The 26,362-nt window shown below is 46.1% G+C and overlaps 1 protein-coding gene across 2 annotated transcripts in view; it reads right to left on the reverse strand.

The window, feature by feature from the left end:
• Positions 1-7,704: 7,704 nt before the first annotated feature.
• The window catches only part of PITPNB (phosphatidylinositol transfer protein beta), a 63,337-nt gene continuing 44,679 nt past the window's right edge, over positions 7,705-26,362 (reverse strand). The window contains exons 9-11 of one of the 2 annotated variants that reach the window (XM_015101698.3): positions 16,060-16,170; positions 14,252-14,374; positions 7,705-9,718 (exon numbers count right to left, since the gene is read on the reverse strand). In XM_015101698.3, coding sequence (XP_014957184.1) covers positions 9,668-9,718; positions 14,252-14,374; positions 16,060-16,170 — 285 coding nt within the window. In that variant the 3' untranslated portion in view covers positions 7,705-9,667. Of the gene's footprint in view, positions 9,719-10,862; positions 10,955-14,251; positions 14,375-16,059; positions 16,171-26,362 lie in introns of those variants that run through there. The other variant, XM_015101699.4, reaches the window with a different exon arrangement.

The raw sequence follows: 26,362 nt of genomic DNA on the forward strand, positions 1-26,362 counted from the left end.
ATCCCCGCAATGTGGCAAGCTAGTGTGGGGGAGAAATAACAATGAAAACAGATTGATTACCCTAACTGGGTGGAGATGTCCAAGCTTGTTGATACCACCAGGCCAATTTTCCCAGCAGCCCCCCAGCCAGGCACAGTTAGCTTCAGCTTCTCTGAGCTGCAGGATATTTGGAATCAAGGCTCAACCTTGAAGAAGTATTAATGAAAATGTCACAGGTACTAAAGTCAAAGCAGATGCAAAGCCGGCTCCATGGGCAGACATAGCTGATAAGAAACAGCCCAGGAGAGAACAAAACCTCTTGAGATTAGGTCAAGGGCAGACCGGGAAGAAGAAAAAAAAAATGACATCGGGGATCCCCCATGGCAACTCAGAGGAACGCTGTTGCTCCTGTGGACGAGCTGACATTTTTGTGCCGCTGCGTTTTATACCGACATCCCGACAGGGCAGCGTTCGGAGGCCTCCACATCAGCAAATAAATATTACGTCTCCATCTTCAGCTAAGCAGAGCTGTGGTGCATTCCTATTACTTCATGTGGATTAACCATCTGGAAGTTGAATCAAGCCACAGAGTAAAGAATGGGATCCAATTCTGCATTCACCAAAATAAGCCGTACTAGTCTCAATTTATGGCAGATGGTTATGCAGTCTCAGTGGGCCAAAAAAGAATCTCTCTGCAAAAGAATAAAGTTTATGCCAATTACTGTAATAGGAACCAGCACAACAACTGTGTGGGTTGACTAAGATCGCAGATATTGCTGTACAGCTCATAAACCGTGGGGGGCCCCAGGGAACGATGGGGACCCAGTTAATTCATTAAGATAACGCGAGAGAAATGAGGAGCAGAGTTAGTCATAAAACAGAAATATTTCCTCATGAAGGAGGGGAGGGGAGTGAGGTGGGGTAGCTCTTAAACTGGGACGTGGCCTCAGCCGGGCTGCAAGCAGGGCAAAGGGGAAGGCTTAACAGGTAATGGTCGTGAGAGAGCCTGTCTGCAGCCCTGTGGGAAAGGCATGAGAGGGCAGGGGTTAAACCTGGGGCTTCTCGGCTCCATGCATTCCGAGCAGATCTGTGGCGTGTGGATGACTCCGTGGCAGACAGTGGGGAGGCCCCGAGCTCTCGGTGGCCGATGCCGCCAGTGCTCCTGGTCCCTGCGTTTACGGAGCTCCCAGCTTGGCGGAAATGGCAGCATACAGTAGGGATGTTGGCCTTGTTGGGAGGTCAGGGGAGGCGTCTGGGAGGTTGGGCCCCCATCCCCCGGCGGGCTGAGGTTGAAGGATGAACAGGGAAGGGAAGAGGTTGTCCAGACCTGGGGGGCACCCTGGGGCTCAGGTCTCAGAAACTGGGAAAAGGCGCATGTAGCTGGAGCCTGGAGGTGAGGGTGAGGATGAAGAGGGTGCCTGGCCAGTACAGAACGAGGTTGGCTTCTGTCCTAGAAGCAAAGATGGAAGGAATAACCTGACCCACCTGCTTGGGGAGAGAGGCCCTGGCTGCAGGAAGCATTGCCTCTTGTCAGCCGGGGTCAGTTTCTTGATCTGTGGGAAGTGTGAGGACTTCCTGCTCCCTCCCGGGTGGTGGTAGGGTGGACAGTGAGCTAGAGCAGAGGGTGGGGAAGGGATTCGCTCCCTCCACGATGGGTCATCCTGCCTGAGGAAAGCAGTCCCAGGCCCCTGGGCCAGGCCTCCCCGGCCTGGAGCGAGAGAGGTAGTCTAGGGGCACACGAGGCTGCAAGGCAAGGTTGTCTGTTTCCTATACAATCTGGGTTCGGCTTTTGTATTTGTTGTTAAATGAAAGCTTTTAGCTTCAAGAATATTGATATTTGGGGCTGAGAATAAGGTAAGCAACTATTGTAGTTTGCTCAGGATTGTCTTGGTTTTAGAACCCAAAGTCCAGCTTCCCAGGAAACCCCTCTACCTGGACGAACCAGGATGGCTGGTCCCCCTAGCTGATGAGTCGACCAGCCCTAGGGCAAGTCCAGTGCTGGAGAGGTCTCCACACATTGCTCACACATTCACGTCTCTGGGCCACGCCCCATGTTGGTATTATCACCCCAGCCTTCACTGGCAGGACAGTGAGGCTCAGAGAGGCTGAGACGTATTTGTTGGGCCACTGCTCACTAAGTGGACATGTCAGGCTCGGGACGCAGGCGGTGGATGCCAAAGCCCCCACGTCTAGAGAGACAGCGACAGTGACCGTTAGTAAACCCGACAGCAGTGGTCACGGTTGACGACCTCCACGTTCTCTGGTGGACGGACTGACAAGGACAGGAACGGAGCTCTTGGCAAGCAACAGTAATCCCACTGTTCCTCGCCTGGCCAGATGACTGGTCCGTACTCACTCTCGGGCCTGAGCAAACACAGGGCCTGCATCTCAGCCTGGTGGCCCAGAGCCAAGGCTGGGCCAGGCTGTCCCCAGTCTCTGACAGAGCACCCCCTCCCCCCTAACCCCAGGATCCAGGGCGGCGAGGAGGAGGGAGAGGGCCAAGGAGGGGGCCGAATTCCAGGGTGAGTCTGAGAAGCCCCTGCCTGAGGCCTGGCGCTCGCATGTGTGGGGAGCTCGCCAGCCGGAATGCAGGCGCTGACCTCAATCACACAAGTGGAAAATCTGAGCCTGTTGGGTTGGAAGGGGCCGGGAGGAATCCTGAAATCCCCCCACCGACGGCTTTCTGGCACACGCCTAGGGGAAGGGGTGATCTCATGGGGTACCAGATGCCGAAGCGAAAATTCCTACCCTCAGTGAGAGAAGGCACGGCCGGGCACGCACACGGGGAAGTGCTCTCAAGGTCCCGTGCCTCACAGGGATAGCTTCAAGAGTCTTCTGTAAAGAAAGATACTGAGGACAATTCTCGGAGGAAAAGAAACTACCCCAAATTCCACCATGCTGACAAAACCACCATGGTGGCCTCCCCCTCCAGGGGGCCACAGGCCTTAAGATTACCCGCAGCTGAAGACTACAGTTCTTCTGACTTCTCACCTCGACGGGGCACACATTGGGTTTCTACATATGTCAGAATCATCACTAAACCTTTCCCCCAAGGAGTTTGAGGGGACTTCCAACCAGGAGGTGCGGGCACAGGCCCTCAAACGTCACAGCACCGCCTCAAAGTTCAGGTAGGAGGGGTGGCAAGGGGGACTGGGTGGGTGTGGGTGGAGTGATGCTAGGAAGCCTGCCTAAAGAGGTGGCCTCAGTTTGGACATAAAATGCCACACGGGCGTTTCCTGACATCTAGACTGACGGGGAAACCCAGCACCGTTTAGGAAGAACTGCTTTCTTGGCTCTGAGCACTGGGAAGAATTGGTCATGGAAGTTTGCTCCTAAGTGGTGTTTGAGAACACGAGTGTCCTCAGTGGAATTATCATTGTGGCCACTCCTTATGCCAGCTCCTTATGTCAGTATATGGCACAGGTGTGGAACCTTGCAGCTCTCAAACACAGGGAGACACAGGGGTGATGGGCAGAGGTTGTGCGTGACCCCGCAGTGGCCCCTGGGTAAGATCCCTGGCGCCACTGTTTTCCGTAATAATACCTAACACAATTACCCTTATCTGGGCCTCAATGTCCTCGTCCATGAAAGGGGGCGGTAACAGCATCTATTTCATAGGGTGGGGGTGCTTAGTTGCTGAGTCGCGCCCGACTCTTTTGAGACCCCATGCACTGCAGCCCTCCAGGCTTCTCTGTCCATAGGATTTCCCAGGCAAGCATACTGGAGTGGGTTGCCATTTCCTTCTCCAGGGGATCTTCCCGACCCAGGGATCGAACCCACATCTCCTGCATTGCAGGCGAATTCTTTACCACTGAGTCAGTGGTAGTGAAGATTAAAGGAGGCCATTTATATGTTGTGCTTAGAACAATGCCTGACAGACACTATTCAACGTTGACTGTTTTGGTGGGGGGTGGGGGTGGGGCAAGAATCTAGAGATTGGCAAACTATGGCCCTAGGACCAGATGCCAGCCCACCACCTGTTTGTGCAAATAAAGTTTTATTGGAACCCAGCCACACCCATTCATCTGCACAACATCTGAGGCTGCTTTCGAGCTACAAAGACAGTATTGAGTACCTGAGACAGAGACTGCATGGCCCACAAAGCCCCGAATATTTATGAAATACAACGTGACCCTTCATAGAACAGATCTGCCACCCTCTGATCTACACGAATGAACGGCTGCTCTGGGCCTGATCCTCAGCCTCCCTCCAGCCTTCCTTGGGAGCAACCCCATCCTACAGAGTGCATCTCTGGGAAAGATCTTTCTGGAGCGATAGCTACAGAACAGCATGGATGGGACGCATCAACAGCCCCTCTCGGCAGGCTGAGTGGTCTCAGGGCTTCCCGGGCCATGGGAAAATGGAGGTGGCTCTGAGCGAGCATGCCAGTCATCAGTATTCAGGGCTGCAGGGAGCTGGCGTGCAATGGGATGCCCAGAGGCGAGGCTTTTGTTAAGCACCTACATTAATAAACACCGTAAGCCACTCCTCCGTTCCACTTCATGAAGCCCCCTCAGTCTGGAGTGCAAGGCAATTCTGCTATCGACTGATGAGCAGGTGGTGTCAGAATATATAAGCGATCCACGAGGCAGAGACGTGTCACAGTGCTTTACTGCTTCTCAGAAACCCAAGGAGTAAACAGATTCGACCCAAGGTGGAGTGTCACTGACTTGGGGAAAACTCTGGGCTGTTTTCCAGGCCTAGCCTTACCGTGCCTGGTCAGGAGCCATGGGGGCCAAACTCAGGTTAACATGTTAGCAATGGCATCTATGGAAGGAACCAGATTTTAATTATGGAAAATGTATAGGGCATCTGTGAGCTTTCCCACGAGAATAGCATTTTGGTTTCACAGGCACAGATAGTATTTCCTGGGCAACAGACACACAGCAACGTAAAAATATGCCAGTTGGGAAGAGTTTAGCTACCTGGGATTATCTTGTATTTTATACGTCAACAGATTTTGTTAGCACAGCTCTACTCTTCAACTTCTGGTCTGTGAGTGTCTGAGTCTGGGTTGGCAATCAGATGGCAAACAGCAGCGACTGCTTTCCTAAGGCTGGAGCCTTTCTAGAGACAGCACCCAGTCCCTTCATACATCCAATGGCCACGAGGTGGACAAGCATCGTTGGCTCCACTTTACAAACAGGAGATTGAAGCTCTCACTGCTCACAGGCCTCAGCTGCATGGGTCTCTGGGGCCCCGGGGAGCCACGCAGGTGTTCAAGCAAGCGTGCAGCACCATCAGGAGCCATTCTAGAATGTCACCTCTCGCAGAGCCACATTAAGGCTTTACAAGTGTAGTCCAGCGCTTGGCACCTATGGCCTCAACAGCCAAATCTGGCCCACTGCCTGTTTGTGTAAATAAAGTTTTATCAGAACAGACATGCTTACTTTACCTATTGTCTATGGCCGTTTTTGCCTTGTAAGGGCAGAGCTGAACAGCTGGGAGAGAACACGTCTATAAAGCCAAAAACATTTACTGTGTTTGCAGGCCCCCTGCCCCAGATGAGAGGCTGGCTCACGGGAACACAGCTTGCACCAGGAAACCTCAAGAGGAGCAGGATTTCACAAGCACTTGGGGACACTTTTAAGACTCAGTGATCAACCAAGATTCCTGGCTTGGGCAGCACAGCCGGTCATGCAGTTAAGTGATGGGAGGAGGAGGAAAGACTTTATAAAGAGTTCGGTTTTAGACTCCTGAAGAGTCCACCAAAGCTACTGTTAGCATCTGGAAAGCGAGGATGACACGCAGACCTGGAGCTCCCTCGTCTGTTCTCTCCATGTACTTTGTATGCTGAGCTACCAGGAGTGCTACCTCCTGTGGCCGCTGGCAGTCAGGGGTTGATTCTCTGAGAGGAGAAATTTGATCTTACGGTTTTTTTTTTTTTTTGGTTATGCTCCCCTCCCCTCTAACCCCAGGATTCAGAAGCAGCCCTGCATGGCACAGGCAGGAGTCCGTTGTGGGCAGGAGCAGCTTCAGAGTCAGACGTTCCACCAGGAGAGGCGGTTCTGGGGTGCCACTGTGACCCCTGCCCGGGAGGAGTTCCCCAGCTCACGTGGGAAGCGGAACGTACAGACACATGAAAGATGACAAGCAATGAGCATTATTAACCAAGGCGGCAGAGCCTGTAGGAGCTGAGTGAGGGGAATGGGCCGCTGGCAGTCATGCTAGGCAAATGAAGGCTGTGTGGACAGTGGGCACTGGGCTCTGAAGAACCAGCAGGAGTCTGATGACTTAGAGAGAAGGTGGTCTTCTCGGCTGTCTTCCGGGAGGAGACTGGAAGTTCTCTAAGCTTTTCCCCTGTCGTTTGAAAACAGCACACTGAACACAAGCCATAGAAAAGCAACTGGTGGGCAACTGGTATTTTTAAAGGTTCCCATGTGAGTCTTAGTGGAGCCAAGATTGAGAGCTTTTGGTTTGCATGCGCTGAACTGCTTTGAACCAGTGCTCAGCAGTGTAACGGAACACTCCAAGTTGTCTACTTTCCCTAATCCAATCTAGTTTAATAACTGGTTTTGAAGAGATCGCGGTTGCTTAACATTTCCAAGTCAGAAAACGCCAAGTGACCCTGGCAGGGATCCTAGGAAGCACGCCCGGTAGATGCTCCAGGGTCATCAGGACAACCTTTAACCTGTCTTCGAGCACCTTCCCTCCCTCCCTCCAATCGCGTGAAGACCCCAACTCTAAAACTGACGATGAGGGCAACTTGAAAAAAATCAATTTGGACCCACTCAACTCTATCTCCTAACATCCAGTTGCTCTCAATGGTATTAGGTCTGAGTCCAAGAACAGTCAGAACATTCTCCTTCCACACGGAAGGTGAGGGGTCAGGAGAGGGGCTCCCAGGGACCCCGCTACCTAGCTGCCTTCAGCCTGGACTTTAGCCTTCTCCTATGTATGACGTCTCAGGTGTCTTTCCACCAACTCTCTACTGTCAGACGACGACTCGTCAGACGGAGCCGTCGCCTACCTGTTCACACGCCGGTCTCCCACACTGGACTCCGCTCTGCTCCTCACTGGGGCACCTCCAGGAGGCCCAAGGGCCAGCTGCGGAAGCAAGCGCACTGCTGAGCCCACGGGCGGCGGGCAGTGCATGAGAATGCAAGCATCACCTCTGAAGTAAAACACCGAGGAAATCGCCTTGGAACACACACACAAGAACACCTTGGAAATACAACAGTACACTAAATCCATCTAGATAGCTGGCCACCTCTCTGAAGGTTGAACTGCTCTAGAATGTTAAGCTGGCACCACGAGAAAAGTTGTGTGTCTAAAACCAGAAGACTGGAAGTGACGAAGTCCCCAAAGAGGAGATGTGAAACCCGGCTGCAAACCAAAAAGCCATGGTCTTGAAATGGCAAAATCCTGAGTACTTTAAAAAATACTATGGGTTTTCAAAAAAAAAAAAAAAAAAACCCAATACTATGGGTTTTCCATAATTTTCCCCTTAAAAAATAATTTTTTAGACAACCTCTGAGCATAATATATAATCCTTTTTTACTGTTCGGCTTTTAGAGACAACATTATTTAAGAAATCAAATGAACAACTTGAGGTGGCATAGGCACGCCTCCAGAACAGAGGCCTGCAATAAAAACAAGAAAAAAGATGCTTCCCCAAAGCGACAGTGCTGCACATCGCAGAATTCCTGAAAACCAGCAGAGAGGCGGTTCACTGTGTTCTGAACCAGACGTGGCATCAGGCGAACCACCACTCAAGCACACAAGTGGCATTTTGTGATCAAATTTATTTTCTGTTTAAATTTCATTTACTTTGTTTTCCTGTAATTTACACAAGAGACTGCCAAGTAAACTAGAGACTTTACACTCACCACACATTCCCTCAAATCTCCACAGTTGTTAGAGAAACATTAAAGTCCATGCGCCGGGCCGTCATTTCCACGTGCGCCCAAGCTCCCAAACGATGCTACAGACGCCGGTTAGAGTTAAGTTCATTAAAAGGAGAAGGCGAGACTCTCCACTTCACCAGATTAGCAATAATCTTCCTGGCATCAGACACTTTGCAGACAATGATTATGCTCTTGACAAAACCCATCTTACAGCAGTGCCCAGAGAGTAGATGTCGGTTCTGATCCTGAGTACACAGAGGACACGTGCGATGCGGGGTCTGCAGCTGAGGGGACCGGGTGTTGCCACACAGGAGTGACCCTGGACAGCCGTGTCCAGGCCACTCTGATCACTTCAGTGGGGACACAGGGCTTCCTCGGGAAACCAGGGAGCAGGGAGGGCGGGTTTGTCAGCGAATCAGATTACGAATGTGGTATGACCACAGGGCCTGGCGTGGGGCAGGAGGGGTGGGAGGTTAAAGAAGATGGCTGGGACCTGAAGGCTTCAACGACAACATTATATTCGAGCGCCCAGGACTGACAGGAGAACTAGACTTGGACAGAGAAAGATGATAAAAATCTTACCTAGCTATTGTTCTTTTCTTTAAAAAAAAAAAAAAAAAAGGAAAAAAGGAGGCCAGCAGCTTCTAGGCTGCGTTTTCCGGATGCATGTTCAGGGTGTGTTCCAATGACGTCCCAGGAGAGCACACCCCAGCGGGTGCAGCTGCGCTGGCCGCGGGCCGGGCCTCCTAACCGTGTGCAGACAGGCCTCGAACTGCCTCTGAATCTCTTCCTGTCTCATACGCAGCATCTCCCCCTCCAAGTATATATTTCAACCCGAAAAGAGCAAAACGTCATCACTATCTATGTTCTACCGTGTTAAACTGTGAGGAATCTAGATCATTTGCATAGTCTCCAAGCTGCAGTTTCAGAAAACAGTCATTTTAGAAACAAGACTCCATGGAAGTGCTAAGCTTCCAGTTTTTCTTCCAGCCTACAATCCTATTAATTTCTTCATCAATTTCTGTCTTTGCATAACAGAAGCCTGAAAAACTATACAGTGTTCTTTTTTTTTTTTAATAAATCACAGACCGTCATTTCCATTTTTCCTAGACTTGATGTAGAAAAATACTTGAAATTTAAAATACAAAAATTCAATAAAAAATGGAATTTTTTTAAAACGAGCTTTACCTCAGGGGCAAACAAGTAAAAACTGGCCTGTAACTCTTTACTGATAGATATTGTCCAATTTGGCTGTATGATAACGAAAATCCAGAAAAATGATTTTAAATACATTCAGAGTTTCATCCCAGATTCCTTGGAATACCAAAAGATTTTTAATAAACTTTCCTGTGGGATTCTGTTGATTATGGGACTAAAATTAAAATTTGTAAGAGACTGATTTAAAAGAACAAAAAAGTAATAAAAGGTTATATATATATATGTATATGTATATATATATATCTTGGTCCACAACTTGCCATTTATGAAACATACCAGCTAGTATTACATTGCAGTCGATTCACCCATTAATGGCATTACTCTGATAATTATTAAAATCTGTTCCAGGTATATATACTGAAAATACTTTCTTTTGCATTCTTGCTGAAGATAGGTACAGTACTTTGGAGAAATTGTACTAATCCCTTCAGTATGTTTGTATGTACATATATACACAAGTGTGTGTACTGGGATCTGTAGCTCTACATGCGTTTTATATACAGCTACAGATTGACACACACCAACATATATACACACGTAGTTGGGACCCGTGCCTCTGGGCACAGACCCACAAGCACACGTCTGGGAAACGTCAACACTGCAAGACATGGTCAGATTCTTCTTCATTCATCACTGGCTGCACTGGTTCCCCTTACTTGACCTTGATTACGTAACTGTAAGAAAAGCAAGAGACAGTGCAATGTGTTAAAATACAAAAACACACAAAGACACACAAAAAACATCAGACCACAGCTTGTCACAAACATTCTCTAGGGAGAAAATCCTCAGTGCAGCAAAACTTCCGGCAGACAGTACACCCCAACTGCTGCATTTCTAACATTTAACCTCTTGATTCAGGTCTTACTAAGAGCATAATACTTCGTTTCATCAGAGGGAAAATAAGTTAGAAGCAGAAATAATGACAGAAACTCAGGAAAACTTAATGAAAGTAACAATAAATTTTTAAAAACTTTTAAGTGAGCACTGAGTTCTAAGCAAAAGGCTTTTGGAGGAGCCCTCCACTCTGACTTGGTGCTGCTTTCCTTCAGGCCTGAACACCGCCTGCTCAGTAACTGAAAAGCAGGCAGCACATGTCAGGGGGCCGCAAAGCAACAGCAGGTGAGAGGACTGCTCTGTCCTGTCATTTCCTCAATAGACACCACAGTTCAGCATTAACAAACGGCAACAGTATACTGCCTCTCAACATGTGGGCTAGATTCTGATGTTCTCTTTTCTCCCCTATAAGAAAATCTCTTATCTGGCATGTAAATGTGTATGAACAAAGTAACACCATACAAATACTTCACACTGGAAATGAAAACCAGTGTATTTACACATATCAAAGCTAAATGTAAAGATATCTGAAGAGTCAACATGAAGGAAGGCTTCCTGGTATTCAGAAAAACATTTCAAATCCAATGGATTACTGAGACTGACCCTCCTGGCATAGGATGAAGGATCTTTGATTTTAAATGCTTTTACATGTTTCCTTACTAACCACAAAAGGTGCTAGTGAGAAACAGGTCAGTTAACTGGTTGTCGATGGGAAATGAGCTGCATGGTGAGTGAGTGTTCTTGGCAGCTGGATTCTAACCTGCAGCACTAAGAAGTAACTTGGGATTACTAAATCCAACAAGCTCCACAGATGAAATTCTTATACAACAGTAACTCGTATTCACTGTCAATGTCTGAAATATATTAAATTCTCTTAAATTCTAAAAATTAAACCACATTTAACACACTGTCTCTATTCAGCAAGTTAACTACCCATTACCAAAAAGGTTCTGGTGTTTAAGCATTCTTGTCACCCAGGTCTTCACTTACACAGTTTGGTATTGTCTCTGACCCTACAGGGGACTCATCTAGACATCAGCAGCCGACGTGCCTCGGACGGAACCCTTCTTACGCATCTAGATGTAAAATAAAATCGTGAGCTGCTGAAATCACAGGCTCTACAATGGGTTAGTAAGCAAAGGGAGAAAAAGACCTTGAAGAGATTGTGAAGTGATTGCTGCCTGTTTACAAGCAGATATCCACGTCAAAAATGAAGTTCTGAGGCCATTCTAGTTACCTTGATCTAAAGAAAATCTTACAAAAGGCTTTTTCTTCTTACACAGCACAAAAAAACATGTTAATATCTATTCTCGGAAATAGGAAACAAAAGCCTGCAGACTGATGACGTGAAATTATCAAAGATCGCCAGGGTGAGCGAACTGCTCACCAACAGTGTGAGAAAATGCCCTGATGGTCTGGTTCACTTTTTCACAGTCCTTGGACCAGAGAGGAAGCCGTGCGGTGTGGCCACCTCTGGCTTCTGAGACCAGTTCTTCATGGGAAGTTTATTAAAGGGCGGGAGGCGAAAGAAGAACAAGAGTGCACAGGGACAGTGAACAAACAAGAACACAAGGACGCATCACAAAGGACAGACGTTCACCCCAGCCTACAGACGACTCGATGAGAAAATCAAGGAAAGGACGGACGGGAAAGGAGCACACTCAATAAGCACATTTCTGAAGCTCAACCCCTCCCACCACCCTCCCCTGAAGGGCCAGGAAGAACAAGCCTAAGGCTGCCCTAAGTATTCCTTCAGTTGCTGGGCCTAATCACAGTGTTTCTCTGTGGGATGACAAGCACCGGCATTCCTCTCATGCCTGACCTCTCGAGATGCTATGCCTTCTCTCCAGGGCCAAAACCCATTTGAAAGAAATCCAATCCTTAAAATATTTGAGAATTAAGAAAAGAATTACAACACATCAAATTCTACCATCAGGTGTCAGGGAAACAAGACCTCAAGGAAAGGAGAAATGCCTCCGTAGTGAAGAGGACGTGGAAATGTTAAGCACTCTGGGTAGGCACTCTGGCCTGCAGGCATGCTGCTTCCCGGACTGAGAAGATGCCCGCAAACCAACCGTCAGGACTCAGAGCAGCAGAGACGTGATGCGGAATAAAGCTGTCCCTGGTGACCTAGAGCGAAATAACCTATGTGGGATTTAACATGAAGATGACTAGCACTTCATTCACCCTGAAATCTCACTTGAAATATTTTTGAAATACTTCAACAAAGAAACTGCCATGGACTCCCAACCCTGAACCAAAGACAGATTACTACCCACTTTATGAGGGAATTTGTCAGTTCAGGCCACATGGGTACAATCATGATGCTTTCTGATACGCTGGGTTTCTGTGTGACTACCTATCTTACACCTTCAAGTGCAGTTCCCAGCTCACGAGTGACAGGTATGCCTGGAGGCGCAGCTGGGCCTGCAGGTCTGCCACAGGTGGGAGAGTCACCACCTCCTGCCGGCGCTGCACTCGGGCGTCTGAGACTAAAGCGCTCACAGGGAAGCGAGCACACCCCGGGAAGAGGTGGCCTCAGCCATCTGCCTGAGGGCTCCGCCCACTACCCTTTGACCATCACCACTCTTCCTCGTGCTACGAGTGGGGCCTCAGCACAGAAATCTAAAGAAAGCCTCCTTCCTGAGAGTTCAAACCAGTACAAGAAGTCCATTTTTGGTTTTCTAACTGGTGCTGGCAATTTCCTTTTTGGAGATGCCAAGGCTGTACCATAAGCTTACTAAGGATGAGGGTGTAACCCTGGTCTTTCTCTTCTGTGTTCAGCTGACACCCGCGGCTCGCAGGGGCTGGAGGCAGAGCTGGTGGCTCTCTGGAGCCTGGAGCACCCGGAAGGAGTGGAACCAGGCAAGGCGGGCGAAAGGGGCCGAGACAGTGCAGTGGTGAGGGGCGCTGCTCAGAGAAGGGCGTCTGACTCGAGAGAAACAGCTGTGGAACAGAGACATCGCAGGGAAGACAGCAAGCACCCATGACTTACTCTTGCCTGCTTAAACATCCTGCCTAGGGCCAGCCTAAACACACGGGCAAGGGACGGTCTTCTGTACCAGCCAGCCTATCAGCCCGCTCCCAAGACCCAGAACTCAGAGCTGTGCCGTGTGAGGAACTGAGGCTGGCGAGGCCTCTACTGGCTGGCCTGCGAACCAAACCCTGACTTATGTTGCTACTACGGGGGAAACATGTTCCAAATTTCAGAAACTGAACTTAAAAACTTTTGGAACAAAATCCATTCATAAGCTGGAGGCTGCTTAAAGTTTACTTTACATATAAGATAAGGTTAAAACATTTTATTGCCTTATAGAGAAAATATGTGCTGGTCCTCTCAGAAGGTTTGTCTAAAGCTAATTAGAAGCAGATCTGCTGTAATCACCAAAAGTAAGCAATTTTAAACACAGATTCTTTACAATGCTACGTGCCAGACAAATAGATTTCCTCCTGTGCCCAAGAGCCTGATTTGCTGCCAGTCTCCTGTGATTAAATGGAGCTCCTGCCTCACACACCGGCGCTCGTCAAATACTCCCCTCCTGCCTGAGGGGCTTCCCAAACCGGGGCTGCTGGCAGCACTCTGGATGACTGCATGGAAACCACGAGCCTTCGCTGGACATTCCTCGCGTTCGTCTTCCCCGCAGGGCCTTACTTTCAACTGAGAAGAAGCGCAGCCCAGAGCAAAAGCAAAACCAGACACAGGCAAGAGTCGGGGGGCGGGGGGGGGGGGGGGGAAGAAGAACCATCCGCTCTGGGAGAAAGGGGGTGCTCGCGAGCTGCAGGGCTGGCTCATAGGTGTGGGGAGGAGCTGGGGTTGGCTGTACTTTCTGAGATGCGGCCCGCAGGCCTCTAGTCCAGGGATCACCTGGATTTCTGCCCCAAGCTTGTAAGAAATAAGGAGTCACTACTGGCTGTGGGAGGGAGGAGGCTTCTGGAAAGCTAGTACCACTATCTTTCTTATCTTGGGTACAGAAGAGGGAACTAGGACTTACTGTGCTAACGTTAATAACCTATTGTGATAATAAAATGACAGAGGCAACTTGGCCTAAGTTAAGTGAATGCCTAAAAGGACTGTGAACCAGGCACCAGCACAGAGAACCAACACGTGCAAGAGAATACAAAACCACTGGACATTTTATGGGTAACAAATTCTAGATCAACAGAGTTCTAGGCTACTTGCATAAAGATGCTCAACAAAAGAGAAATCAGAATAGAAGGATATCAGTGTCTAAGAAACCAGAGTTTAACAAGGATACAGACAGCAAGAAATGGCTTTCAATAACACTTTCCCTAATTTTACATCTAAACTTATTAAGCACGGACACAGTTTTAGAAAAGGGAAATCAGAGAATTTCCACAGAATGAAGCCTTACTGTTTCTAGTTCTTTCTGAGTTTCGTCTTCCATTCTCCTAATGTCTTCCATTGTCAGATCAATCCACTTGTCAATCCAACAAAAAAGCTGGCGATGAAAGTTTGTAAATATCCTTTTTTCTTGCTTTTAAAACAAAAGAAAAGTATCATAAGACGGCAAAACTCTAACATTAAAAACATTTTTTGTTTTATATGCCCCAGTTAACCCATGAAATGACATATTCTTGGCTTGAAAAGACCACTGTTTCAAGTAGTGAAAATCTTAATTCCATCCCATTAACATTTTGTAAAGCAAAATAAAAGAAAAATCTCCCTGAGAAATGTGAAAGGATTCTTCTTGCAAAGGCAGAATTTGTCAGAAAGTGAAAAAAACGTGGTGGATGAGTTCAGATCCAACACAAGCTCCTGTCAGACCCAACTTATTTTTACATTTTTCTAATGTCAATGACCTAAGGTCAATTTGACTTCTGCTACAGAACCACACATTGTCATTTTCCCCTGCAATTCAAAGAAATACTGTGAGGCAGAATACAACATGTACTGAAAGAAGAGTCTTGGGTTCTTCAGAATAAGATGTTTTATTAACTTAAGAATTACTACATACTCTCCATTAATTTTCCTGCTCTAGTATTACTATTAATTGGTATATATATATGTATGTATGTGTGTGTGTGTGTGTATACATAAAATTAGTGACTTTAACGTATGTAATTCGTGGCTTTCACTGCTGGATTATTCAAGTTTTACTACACTTTGCAAAGAGAGAAAAGTGCAATGAACAGTGAGTACTTTAATACTTCTGGACAATCTTCAACTTAAAATTTTTTTTCCATGAACAGAAGGGACCTCATCAATTATATGTGTAACTTCTTTATCAGAACTGGATTGTTAACCAATTATTCTGATCCAAGAGGAAGAAAGAGAGCCAGTATTTAGAATGCCTACTGTGGCCAACTGCAAGCAGGCTTAGGAATAATAAGTTTCCAGCACTTTAAGATCCTTAAAAGAAAAAAAAAAAAGTTACAGCAGTTACAGTTTAAAAGTAGAAGTTATGGTGAAACTCAGATACAAATAGTTGTAGGAAGTTCCAAGATAACACAGGGGCTTCTAAATAATGACAATGGAGACAATTCACAGACATCTATGAATTATTCACCCTACAGGAAAATTAAATACCAAAGAAACTTTCATATTCCTTACAAAATTATAATCACAAGTATCTATGCAACTGCAATTCTCCCCTGTCTAGATCAAAACACTTGTGTTACTATCTCTTGAATGAAGAAGACATAAAAAAGAGGTAATGAGAACCGGGATCCTCAGATCATGTCACCACAGGTTCGGTGTAACCATTCTCAGTGAGGACCTCCGAGGAGGACATCCCACCACAAGGTGCTAAGTTCAGAGAGAGCACTGTCCGGAGGGACCTGCGGGGGGCGGCGCATAGGCCCAGCGGGAACAGAGGAGCCTCAACAGCAAGGCCTGGCATCTCCCCTCCAGCCAGGGCCGGGACCCAGGTTCCCTTGGGGACATGCAAAGGGCTCCCCACAGAAAAGCTGGGCAAACCATCAGGAAAGCACTTGGCTCAAAAAGAATGCTTTGCTCTTCCCCAGAGAAAGCCCCTTAAAACCTCCACTGGTATCTGATTTTGCTGTTTGTAGGGAGAAAAAGGAGGGCAGCGAGGCATTATACTGGGACAAGAATTTCACCCAAATGAGAAGGAAAAGGTGGTGAGAGAGACAACACCCCACTAACGGCTACCTCTAGTCTTAACCCACGCTTAGTCACCGCGTTTGGGACAGGCTTTACCTTCTGGATGAAGTTTTCTACCTTGCTCTGCAGGCCCCACCACTTGAATTTGATGGTCACCAGCTTATAGGCACACATCTGAGGACAGTCAGGGTTGTTTGCCAGCTCCTTCTGGATGAGGAAAATAAAAAATGGGAAATCGTGACTTGAATATTAAAGTCTTGACTAAAACTGACTGCTGTGTAACAACATCACAGACATCTATGAAGAAAATCACATCGTATGTGTTTAATTCGGGTACCTGGGAATCTGAAATCATTTTAGCAAAAGCAGCAGCATTCCCTTGCTGCCGACCCTCCTTCCACAGAGCAGGCTACTTCCTGGTTCTACAATTTAATAGGCACAGCGCTCTGCCTCAAATCACACTATTTGGATTTCACATTAAGTACCAAATTCTATTCACATCGTGTCAACAGCATGCCTTTAATATGTGGAGGTTTTCATAACGCCATTATCACACTCCCACCGTGGATGTGCTGGGGCCTCATCCATTTAACTGGGCCTCAGTAAAAACACCATGAGGAAGTTTGTCTTTTAGCTCTGGCAAGCACAGGGGCACTGCTGTTAATTGAGGTATTTTCCAACCAAATGAGGGGACTTGAAAAGGTGTGTAGTAGCAAAAATCATCTATTATTACCAAGTATTTGGAAGCAAATTCCAGAAATCAGGACTTTGATTTCCACAAGTAATTATATCTCATAGTTTAAATGTAGTTGAGAGTTAGGGTAAAAAAGGGAAAATAATGGGGCGGGGGGGGGGGGGCAAGGGAGAAAGGGACTTTCATAAGAAAACAAAAAAGCAATTAGAATTTGGATTCTCAAAACACATTACTCTAGGTCTAAGAGTATGAAAACTTACTCTGGATTTTTAGGTTCAGAAATAAGATAAAAAATTGGAGTGGAGAGGAGGAGAGGAGGCAGAAAAGGAGGGAACAAACAAACAAACACGACAAAGTGTCAACAACTGGCAAATCTAGGTGGAGGCGTTTACAGTTCTTTGCTTTGGGTTTCTTGACTGCTTTTGAAATTTTTCATTATAAAAATTGGTGGGGGGTGGGTGCTGCAACCCACAGTACTGCTGCTGATCTCTGTGGTGCAACTCAGTGCAGGCGGCTGTCCTGGCACAATGCACGAGGTTTACTTGGGGGAGAGGGGTGAGCTGGGGGAGTGTGTGAACCAGCTCACCGCACACTTCAGTGTCCTCACCATGGACCCACTGCATCACGGGGCTCTCCCACGGGGGCGAGTGCAGGAGACGGACTGCCTGCCTGCTGGAGCAGAGAGCCTGGGAGGGGCCCACAGCAGTGAGCAAAGGCAGCCGCGGGCCCGCGCCTGGAGCTCCCAGTCCAGCCCAGAAGGTAGGTCGGGCTCAAAGATTCCCAGGTGGCAGAAGTGGGGACCGCTGGCGGCAGCGGGGAGGGAAAGGGCCATCCTGCAAACTCCCGGCTCAGTCCTGGTGTACTTCCAAGAGCAGAGCCGTATCTCAGGACTGTCGTCAGGACTAAATAAGGCAGGGTATGTGTGCTCCGTGCTTAGCTGGTGGGACTCAGCTGAGCATGCATTACTTCTCTTTCTCCTTTATTCTTACATAGAGCTCAAAGAGCAACTTGAATATGGAAAACAGCTTTTCAAGAAAGTTTCCCAAAAGAGTAGAAAGTTATAGGGGCCCTTTCTACAAAAACTAAATTACGGAGTGAGAAGGTAGTGCACCTTTTACAAGGGTCCTCCCCTTCTCCCTCACTGCTCTCGGTGTCACCCAGCACTCAAGGCACCTCGGCCCTGGCTGCAGCCACACCAGGAGCCGCTGCCACTTGCTGCCGCCTTCCACTCACACGCTCGCCCCACCAGCAGCAACTTCGCTGTGTGTGAGCAAGTACTGTTTCCAGCCAGCCACAGGTACATACAGTTGTTAAATGATTAATTTCTGGGTCTTATTTTAAAGCCTCAAGATTATTCATTTATGCAATCATAGCAACCAGGCCACATTTCACTCCCCCCACCTTCCCCTTCAAACCCTCACTAATGTTCCAGTTTCAAGTGAATTCTATGATACATGAAAAAGATTCTACTTTGGTATTATTAATAGGACTCAAAAGTTCTGTAGAGTCCTGCATGACTGATCATCTTTCCTCAGCAAACGTCTTCGGTAACAACATTCCACCTTCTGAATGATGACCTGGTACCTGGATTAAATCCGTGAGGCAGCACCACAAGCATCTAAATACAAACATTACGCACAGCAAACTGTCCTTTCGTCGGTGAGTTCTATGTCAACAGAGGAACCTGACTAGCTTATAGCTCTATTTTTCCAATTTCCTTCCCATAAAACAGAGTACAATGTTAAAATTCAGCATGGATGGGTACACACACACACCCCCTTAATTTGTGAACAAGTTTAATTCAGCAAGTATTAATTGGGCATCATTTACAACCCAATCTGTGCTAGGTGTTATCAGAGGACACACGTGGCTGTTAGACGGGAAGTAACTATGTATAAAAACAATGATGAAACCACTACCCTCGGTACCAACAATCTCTACCAGAAGGGACACCTACTGTGGATGCTGCGGCCTTGGACTCCCATCTCTGACCTGCAGGCCCTGCACTTAATTAAGCTGGGCGCTGGGGTCTACAAGTCAGTCCACAGCCTTCCCCAGCGGCCAGTGAGCTTCTCAGGGCCCAGCCTTGTTGAAATGTCAATGACAAGGCTGGTCGTTTACAGATCTTTTTTTCAATAAGCAATGAGCCAGTGTGGAGGTGCACTCTAATCCAATGACGGTCAGTGACAATGCTCACATGAAATACATTGGGGTGTACGCAAAATAAGGCATTTAACACAGTGAGGTACACCTGCCAAACAGCAGTGCTAGACTAGGCGTAAGGGGCTTGGGTTGCAAAATAACCTATGTCACGTAGTTGGGGTTCTTTCCCTCCCCCGGCCAGTAGAAGTGTAACGATGGGCTCCACTTGACCTATTTATCCCCCACCGACGTGCCACGGAAAGCCGGGTTGTGAGCTGGGTGTGAGGGGTGGGGTTGGCCCAGGGCTGCAGGGGCTAGGCTCATGTCCCTGACGTCCAATGGCTCGTCTTAAAACTTGCTATAGTTTTGCATTTTATTCTATAATATGCCCAGGCTTAACAAAATATCCCCCTGCCCACCAACTCTGGCTGAAACGTCCTCTCGGGGGAGAACCTCTGATACACCACTGATTAGCCCTAAGACACCTTCCAGGAATGGAACATTCCAAGGTCCCTATTAATTATGGGCTACTGAGAGCTTCGTTCTCAAACTCCACGTCGCTGGACAGCCTGTGCTAAGTGAGAACCCTGGGTGTTTCTAGAACACCAGCTCTTCAGAATCCACCCACCCCTCCCCCCATTTTATAAAAACCGCAGGATGAAGCATGGTTCTAATTAAAGAGTAAGCTAAATTTAATACACACATGCCTATACCAAGCTGGGCCTCCAAGAACAGAACACACACATGTGACTCCAACAATCACCCGAGTTTGCTTCTCACATCTTCCTAGTGACTTTGGCAGGCTGCTCAAGCCAATTAAAACGACTACTGGTAATTGATGAAATCTACTGGTCTACAGAATTTAGTCTGGAAACTGTAAGTGATAGGACAAAAAGGAACCAGTTCTCTGAGCTCTCTTCCATGGATGTAAAATGTATAGTCAATCTGCTTTTGGTTTTCTATCCAATTATTAAAAAAAAAAGTTCAGGGAAGAATATGGAAATCAATCAAAAAATAAACAAGTAAACAAACAGCCTGCTGTCTTTATTTCTTGGCCTAATTCTCCATAATATCAACAAAAAAGGGGGAGGCACCGAGGTGACATATAGAAACATAATCTTAAAGAGCCTTGGAGAAAGATGAGAACACAGAAGTTATATATTTTCAGTTATTATTAACACTGTATTATTATTATTATATTACATTATTAACATCTGTCATATCTGAGAGCTCATCCAATCTAAAGATGACTTTTGCAATTCACCTCTTTATCTGTGCTATGGTCTTAAAACTAGTGACAAAATAAAGAAAATAAGAAAAGTCTCTATTACTTAATGACAGAAAATAATGAACTTGACTATAAGTCGTTAAAAAAAAGAATTCTTTTGGCATAATCTTTCTGGGGCAAAGCGGGTGGGGTGGGGGGGGCATCCTGATACTAAGTAATTAAAAAGTCTTAAAGCTGCTTGTATCTTATATAGATGTCGTATACACTTCAACCTGATAATTCTACTTTCAGTAATGTATCACAATTCATCAGGTAAGAAAATAATAACGCTGCAGATATGTTTACAATAGCATAAGCCTGGACTTAGTAAATGCCATACCCACTGAAACAGCTGGTGAAATACCTCACAGGTCTTCCAAACAATGGGCTGTTACATGAAGGAATACAAAGCATAACATGAGTATAAGTAGGAATCTGTGTATAGCATAAACATCTGTAACAAAATAAACTGTGAATTAGGGAATATAACAAATAGCAATGATTGAATGGTGAGGCCACAACTGACTTTTTTCAAAACTTCATAAATATGTATCATTTTATAATCAGGAAAAAAACTAATACACTTAAAAAATAAGACTCTAAAATAAAAGTTTTTGTTGTCAGCTGAGTATTTTAGGACAACAATTTACTTTGCCTTAAATTATTAGTATCTGAGATCTATTTTAAATCTTCATTCATCTTTGATTACAACAATAAATGTTTTTCTGCCTATTTTTGATGGTTCATAAATCAAAGCTAAAAGTTGAATTAAGATCTTTAATATATAACTTTGGTCCAGCCCATATTTAATTTTTCCTCATCTTAAACTTCTAAAGCAAAAATGAAGTATAAACGTAGAGTAAAATATTATCAACTCTTCAGAGTTACCAGAAGTATTCTTATGAAAAAATATGTAACCTTTAAATGATAATCTAAATGGGACAAAATATTTGTGACCCCATATTCTGAGCAGTGTTCCAGAATCTAGATAACCCGAAGGAGTTTTGGCTGGTCTGCCCAGCCTTCAGGAGACTCATGTGATGCTGGCCCAGGGCAGAGTCTGCTCTCTGGCTTTCAATGATACAAATGTTTTCTGATTCTTTCCTCTTCCACCAGTTGGGGGAAAAAAAAAAAAAAAAAAATCCCCTAACAAATAAAGCCACAATCTAAATGTGGATCATTCACAGCTAATTCCAATCCAGCCCAACCCTAACACTTTCTAACCTAATATAGGAGTAAATAAAATTATTTAACTTGTATTTAATGAAAATACAAGTTTTATACAGATTATGGCATGAAAATTAAAAAGAGCAACTGAACATAAAAGGTAAAGGATGGTGGGTTATCAAACTATAAGAATCAGAAGTTCTATAAAAAATTAAGTCATGGGCTAACAGAAGAACCCCAAATCACTCATCTCCACATGATTTAAGTTTCAGCTGCAGTACTAGCTAGCTGTGAAACGTTTCCAAAATTGTATTTAAATAGTTTGTGTATTCACTGAATTCCTTACATTTCACGTTTCTAACTATAAACGAAACCCCTAAACTCAAATCATGTTTTTAATTTAACGACACATATTAGGTTACTCTGAGGTATGTGGACAAGGCCTAAGGGAGAGTAATGTATACTGAAGCCACACAACGTAATTAAACAAAACGTAGCGTGTTTAACCGGGCTGGTGAGCAATCAGCCCATGCGCTCCACAAGAACTGGCTTCCTGGATCTGTGACAAACACACACAAACGTGAAAGGGGGGAGGGGAAGCCCCAAAGGCATTCTGCAGAATCATTTTCTGAAAGCGTGCCCTCAATGTCACCCTACACGCCAACTGCACATATACTCTTTCCTATTTAAAATGTGTCGGGATGAAGACAGAACAGATACACGCTACATTCTACCAGTTAACGTTGTGCAAGGACACAGCAGTTTCTATAAGGCTCACACCCCCTTCACATTTTAATTTTTCAATTTTAGACAATCTGAATGCTCAATTTCAGCTGCTGATTTCGTAAGGTTAAGTTTCCAGCCCAGATTTCACTAAAGAAATGTTACGAATAAATGCACTGCTGGGGCCGCTGCCAGTGCACCCATCAGTAAACATCAACAGAAGATCACACTACGTGTGTCAAGCATGTGTGCCGAAATCTCAAGCAGAGCCCGATTCTACCATTCCCAGCCATTCCCTCAACCTGTTCCGATTTTGGTAGCCATGTGGACAGGCCAACACTGGACATTACATTCTCTGCAAGTGCATGGCGAGTCTAACACTGATGTTTACTTAAGATGGCTAACCTGAATTCGGTGGATACTTACTAAGTGTCTATGTTGAGCAGACAGACCCCTGCGCTCAGCACTGCACCTATCAAGTGCACTGGACACAGGGCCTACAGGCTGAGAGTCTGGAGGGTGGGGACGAAGGTGGGGACGAAGTGGGTGGGGTAAGGGAGGGAGTGTGAACCTGTGAACTGTGTCCCTGACGCGGGACACACCAAGGGCCATGAGCAGGGCATCGATATTGACACTCAGAAGGTTTCAGAGTCAGGAGATTCTTATATGGTTGGGCAAAGGCTGTCAGATGGAAGAAGTAAACGTGGGATCAAGTTCAAACGATTAAACTAACGGAGGGTTAAACTTATATAGGAAGTTTCACAATAATAAAGAAGGCAAAGCTTACTGCCTGGGAGAGAATGATTGGTCACACTTTCCATGTCTCCACACTTAATATTTTTGTAGCTCACACCCATTTTACTAATCAGAACTCTGACATATGCTTCATGCTTGTGTCCAATTACTCCAGGAGTGACACCAAGTACAAGTGAAATCACAACTTCACCCTTCAAGTGAAATGCAAGAAGTTTCTGTCCCTGACAGTGTCAGGAAGACACAAGAGGCCCACCTTGTCAACGTACTCCACGCACCCGAGCGGGACACCCCATCCGTCCACACCCAGTTCTTTGGCTCTGTCCAAGAACAGAGGCATTCAAGGGCCCAAAATAAGGCTGGAACTAATCATGTGCTGCTCCTGGGGAGCTCAGCTTCTGGAAGAGACAGAATGGCTCTTCTGGTATCCTCTTAGGAGTTGCATAATTAATACACACTAAGGGTAAAACTATGCCAAACCCTTTGACTGTGTGGATCACAAGAAACTGTGGAAAATTCTGAAAGAGATGGGAATACCAGACCACCTGACCTGCCTCTTGAGAAACCTGTATGCAGGTCAGGAAGCAACAATTAGAAGTGGACATGGAACAACAGACTGGTTCCAAATAGGAAAAGGAGTACGTCAAGGCTGTATATTGTCACCCTGCTTATTTAACTTATATGCAGAATACATCATGAGAAACGCTGGGCTGGAAAAAGCACAAGCTGGAATCAAGATTGCCGGGAGAAATAGCAATAACCTCAGATATGCAGATGACACCACCCTTATGGCAGAAAGCAAAGAGGAACTAAAAGCCTCTTGATGAAAGTGAAAGAGGAGAGTGAAAAAGTTGGCTTAAAGCTCAACATTCAGAAAACGAAGATCATGGCATCTGGTCCCATCACTTCATGGGAAATAGATAGGGAAACAGTGTCAGACTTTATTTTTGGGGGCTCCAAAATCACTGTAGATGGTGACTGCAGCCATGAAATTAAAAGACGCTTACTCCTTGGAAGGAAAGTTATGACCAACCTAGATAGCATATCCAAAAGCAAAGATATTACTTTGCCAACAAAGGTCCATCTAGTCAAGGCTATGGTTTTTCCAGTGGTCATGTATGGATGTGAGAGTTGGACTGTGAAGAAGGCTGAGCACCGAAGAATTGATGCTTTTGAACTGTGGTGTTAGAGAAGACTCTTGAGAGTCTCTTGGACTGCAAGGATATCCAACCAGTCCATTCTGAAGGAGATCAGTCCTGGGTGTTCATTGGAAGGACTGATGCTGAAGCTGAAACTCTAATACTTTGGCCACCTCATGCAAAGAGTTAACTCATTGGAAAAGACCCTGATGCTGGGAGGGATTGGGGGCAGGAGGAGAAGGGGACGACAGAGGCTGAGATGGCTGGATGACATCACCGACTCGATGGATATGCGTTTGAGTGAACTCCGGGAGCTGGTGATGGACAGGGAGGCCTGGTGTGCTGCAATTCATGGGGTCGCAAAGAGTCGGACATGACTGAGCGACTAAACTGAACTGAAAGGTGAAACGCCTATTTTTTTTATACTGAATTAAACACCCAGTTGCCAAAACAAATACTTAAAAAGAGAGAGCGTGCCATGTTTTAGGGTCTGCAAAGATAATCCATAATGTGGTCTAACTAGAAACTAATTATTAAGCCTCTTTATACCACCCCCCATGGGGCTTCCAATGTGAGATCACAGGCGAGGGGCAGGTTTTAAATGCCTTCACATCCCTCCCGGACTCAGAGCCGGGTCCAGCGGAGGACTCAGGAGAGCACCCCTAGTCCTCCTCCTCGGGTGGCTCAGTGAGGGGCAGGGCTCATTAGCCTCTCAAGGACCATCTGGGCTGCTTCTCTGCCAGTCTCGACCTCAACGAGGCTTCCACAGAGGGGTTTCAAATTCTCCCTCATCCCCCCGTTTTTCATTCTCCCCATTCCTGGTCCACAGAACCCTGTGGTATCTTTAAGTTAGGCCACCAGCAACTACATCTGCCTTCTTTTCACGGGTGTGAGGGGAACAGGAAAAAGGCGTCTTGGCAGCACAGCAGAAAATACAGCAGCATTCCCATTACCCATCGACGGCTGTCCTCCCCCGGCTTGGAGAATCCAGAACGGCCCCCATGGTTCAGTCCAAAAGGAACCTAAAGCGTGCCCACGTGGGTGAATGGCACAGCAACTGCTAGGCCAGGTCAAGCTCCAGCTGCCGGCACTTCCGTGCAGACTAGAAGGAACTGGCACAGGAGATAAACTGCCCGTGTCTTCAAGATCAGAAAGAGTCTATTTATATAAAGATATGTAAGAAGGGAATATAAAACCCACCACAATTTCTGCATCAACTTCTTTATTCAACTCGATCCCCTAATACCCTAGTATTCAGACACCAAGTCTTCCAAGACATGTCAAGCAAAGCCTCTGACAAAGACCTTTACAGGCCTAATTATTAACTATCATACACACACACACACACACACACGTGTGTGTGTGTGTGTTTATAGGCACAACAGCTTATGTCTTCATGAGGCATCTGGATTAAATGAAGAAAAAAATTAGACCATGCTATAATCTTCAAAGGTGTTGTTTCAGTTGGTTAACATGACAACTCCTCACCCGTCAGAGAAAGCAAACTGGAAAGTTAAAGGTATCCACCTGTGAATGGATAAGCCACTGGTATTGGTAATCACACCCCCGAAACACAAAAGGAACCACAATATGGATGTGTGTAATCTACACATACGTATATGTCTAATGCTATTCAGAAGAAATACACTTACATCCATGAGAAATGCATGGTTTTGCCTTGAAGCAAAAATGTTTATCAGGTTATAAAATACTCTATTATTATGCAGACTCAACCAAGTGTTGGGACCTAAATAACAAAATATAATTCATGTGCTCAGATTTTAAAAATTCTTTTTTTTAGAGGGAAAATGAATATATATACATCTAAAGTCTGGACCTCTAGGTCTGTAATTTTCAAAAAATTAAAAAGCTATGTATCATACCATAAACTAAAGAAGTCTGTACTCTTAACAAGTACAGAATATATGAAAATCGATTATTCCCTGGTAACCCCATGACCCCCTGCTAGCAAAGGCTCTAAAACTGTGCAGCCTCTGCTTTACAGCTGACCCTGGGTCAAGCACTCACTAAACTCTCATAACCACGAGGGCTAAGGACAGGTGAACCAGGATGCGATGGACGATCCCCAAACACCGGAACCATGGGAGCCCCTGGACACTACACAGAGAAAGGGAGTAACTGTGTCCCCGACAAAGCAGCACACTCACTGACCTCACTACGCCCAGGAGGTGATAGAGGCTTGACAACAACAGGGAGCTGCCGTTTACTGTACACTCCCTCTCTGCTGGGAATGTAACACTCATTGGTTCTCACACAAACCTTCAGAGGTAGTTACTAATATCACTCCCAATTTAGAGATGTGGAAACACGCTTCAGTTAAGTTATTTAAGTCACAACTTGTAAGATTCATGGTGGGTTTTTAATGGGTCTCCCCTAGTGCCACTGTCTCCTAACAGCTTCCCAGACTACTGGAAATATGACTGGTATTAAGAGAAGTATCAAATTCTGGCAAATACCATGAATAAGAGAGCCACACCCCTATCATGATACAGG

Source organism: Ovis aries, chromosome 17 (assembly GCF_016772045.2).
Source record: "Ovis aries strain OAR_USU_Benz2616 breed Rambouillet chromosome 17, ARS-UI_Ramb_v3.0, whole genome shotgun sequence".
Lineage (NCBI taxonomy): Eukaryota > Metazoa > Chordata > Mammalia > Artiodactyla > Bovidae > Ovis > Ovis aries.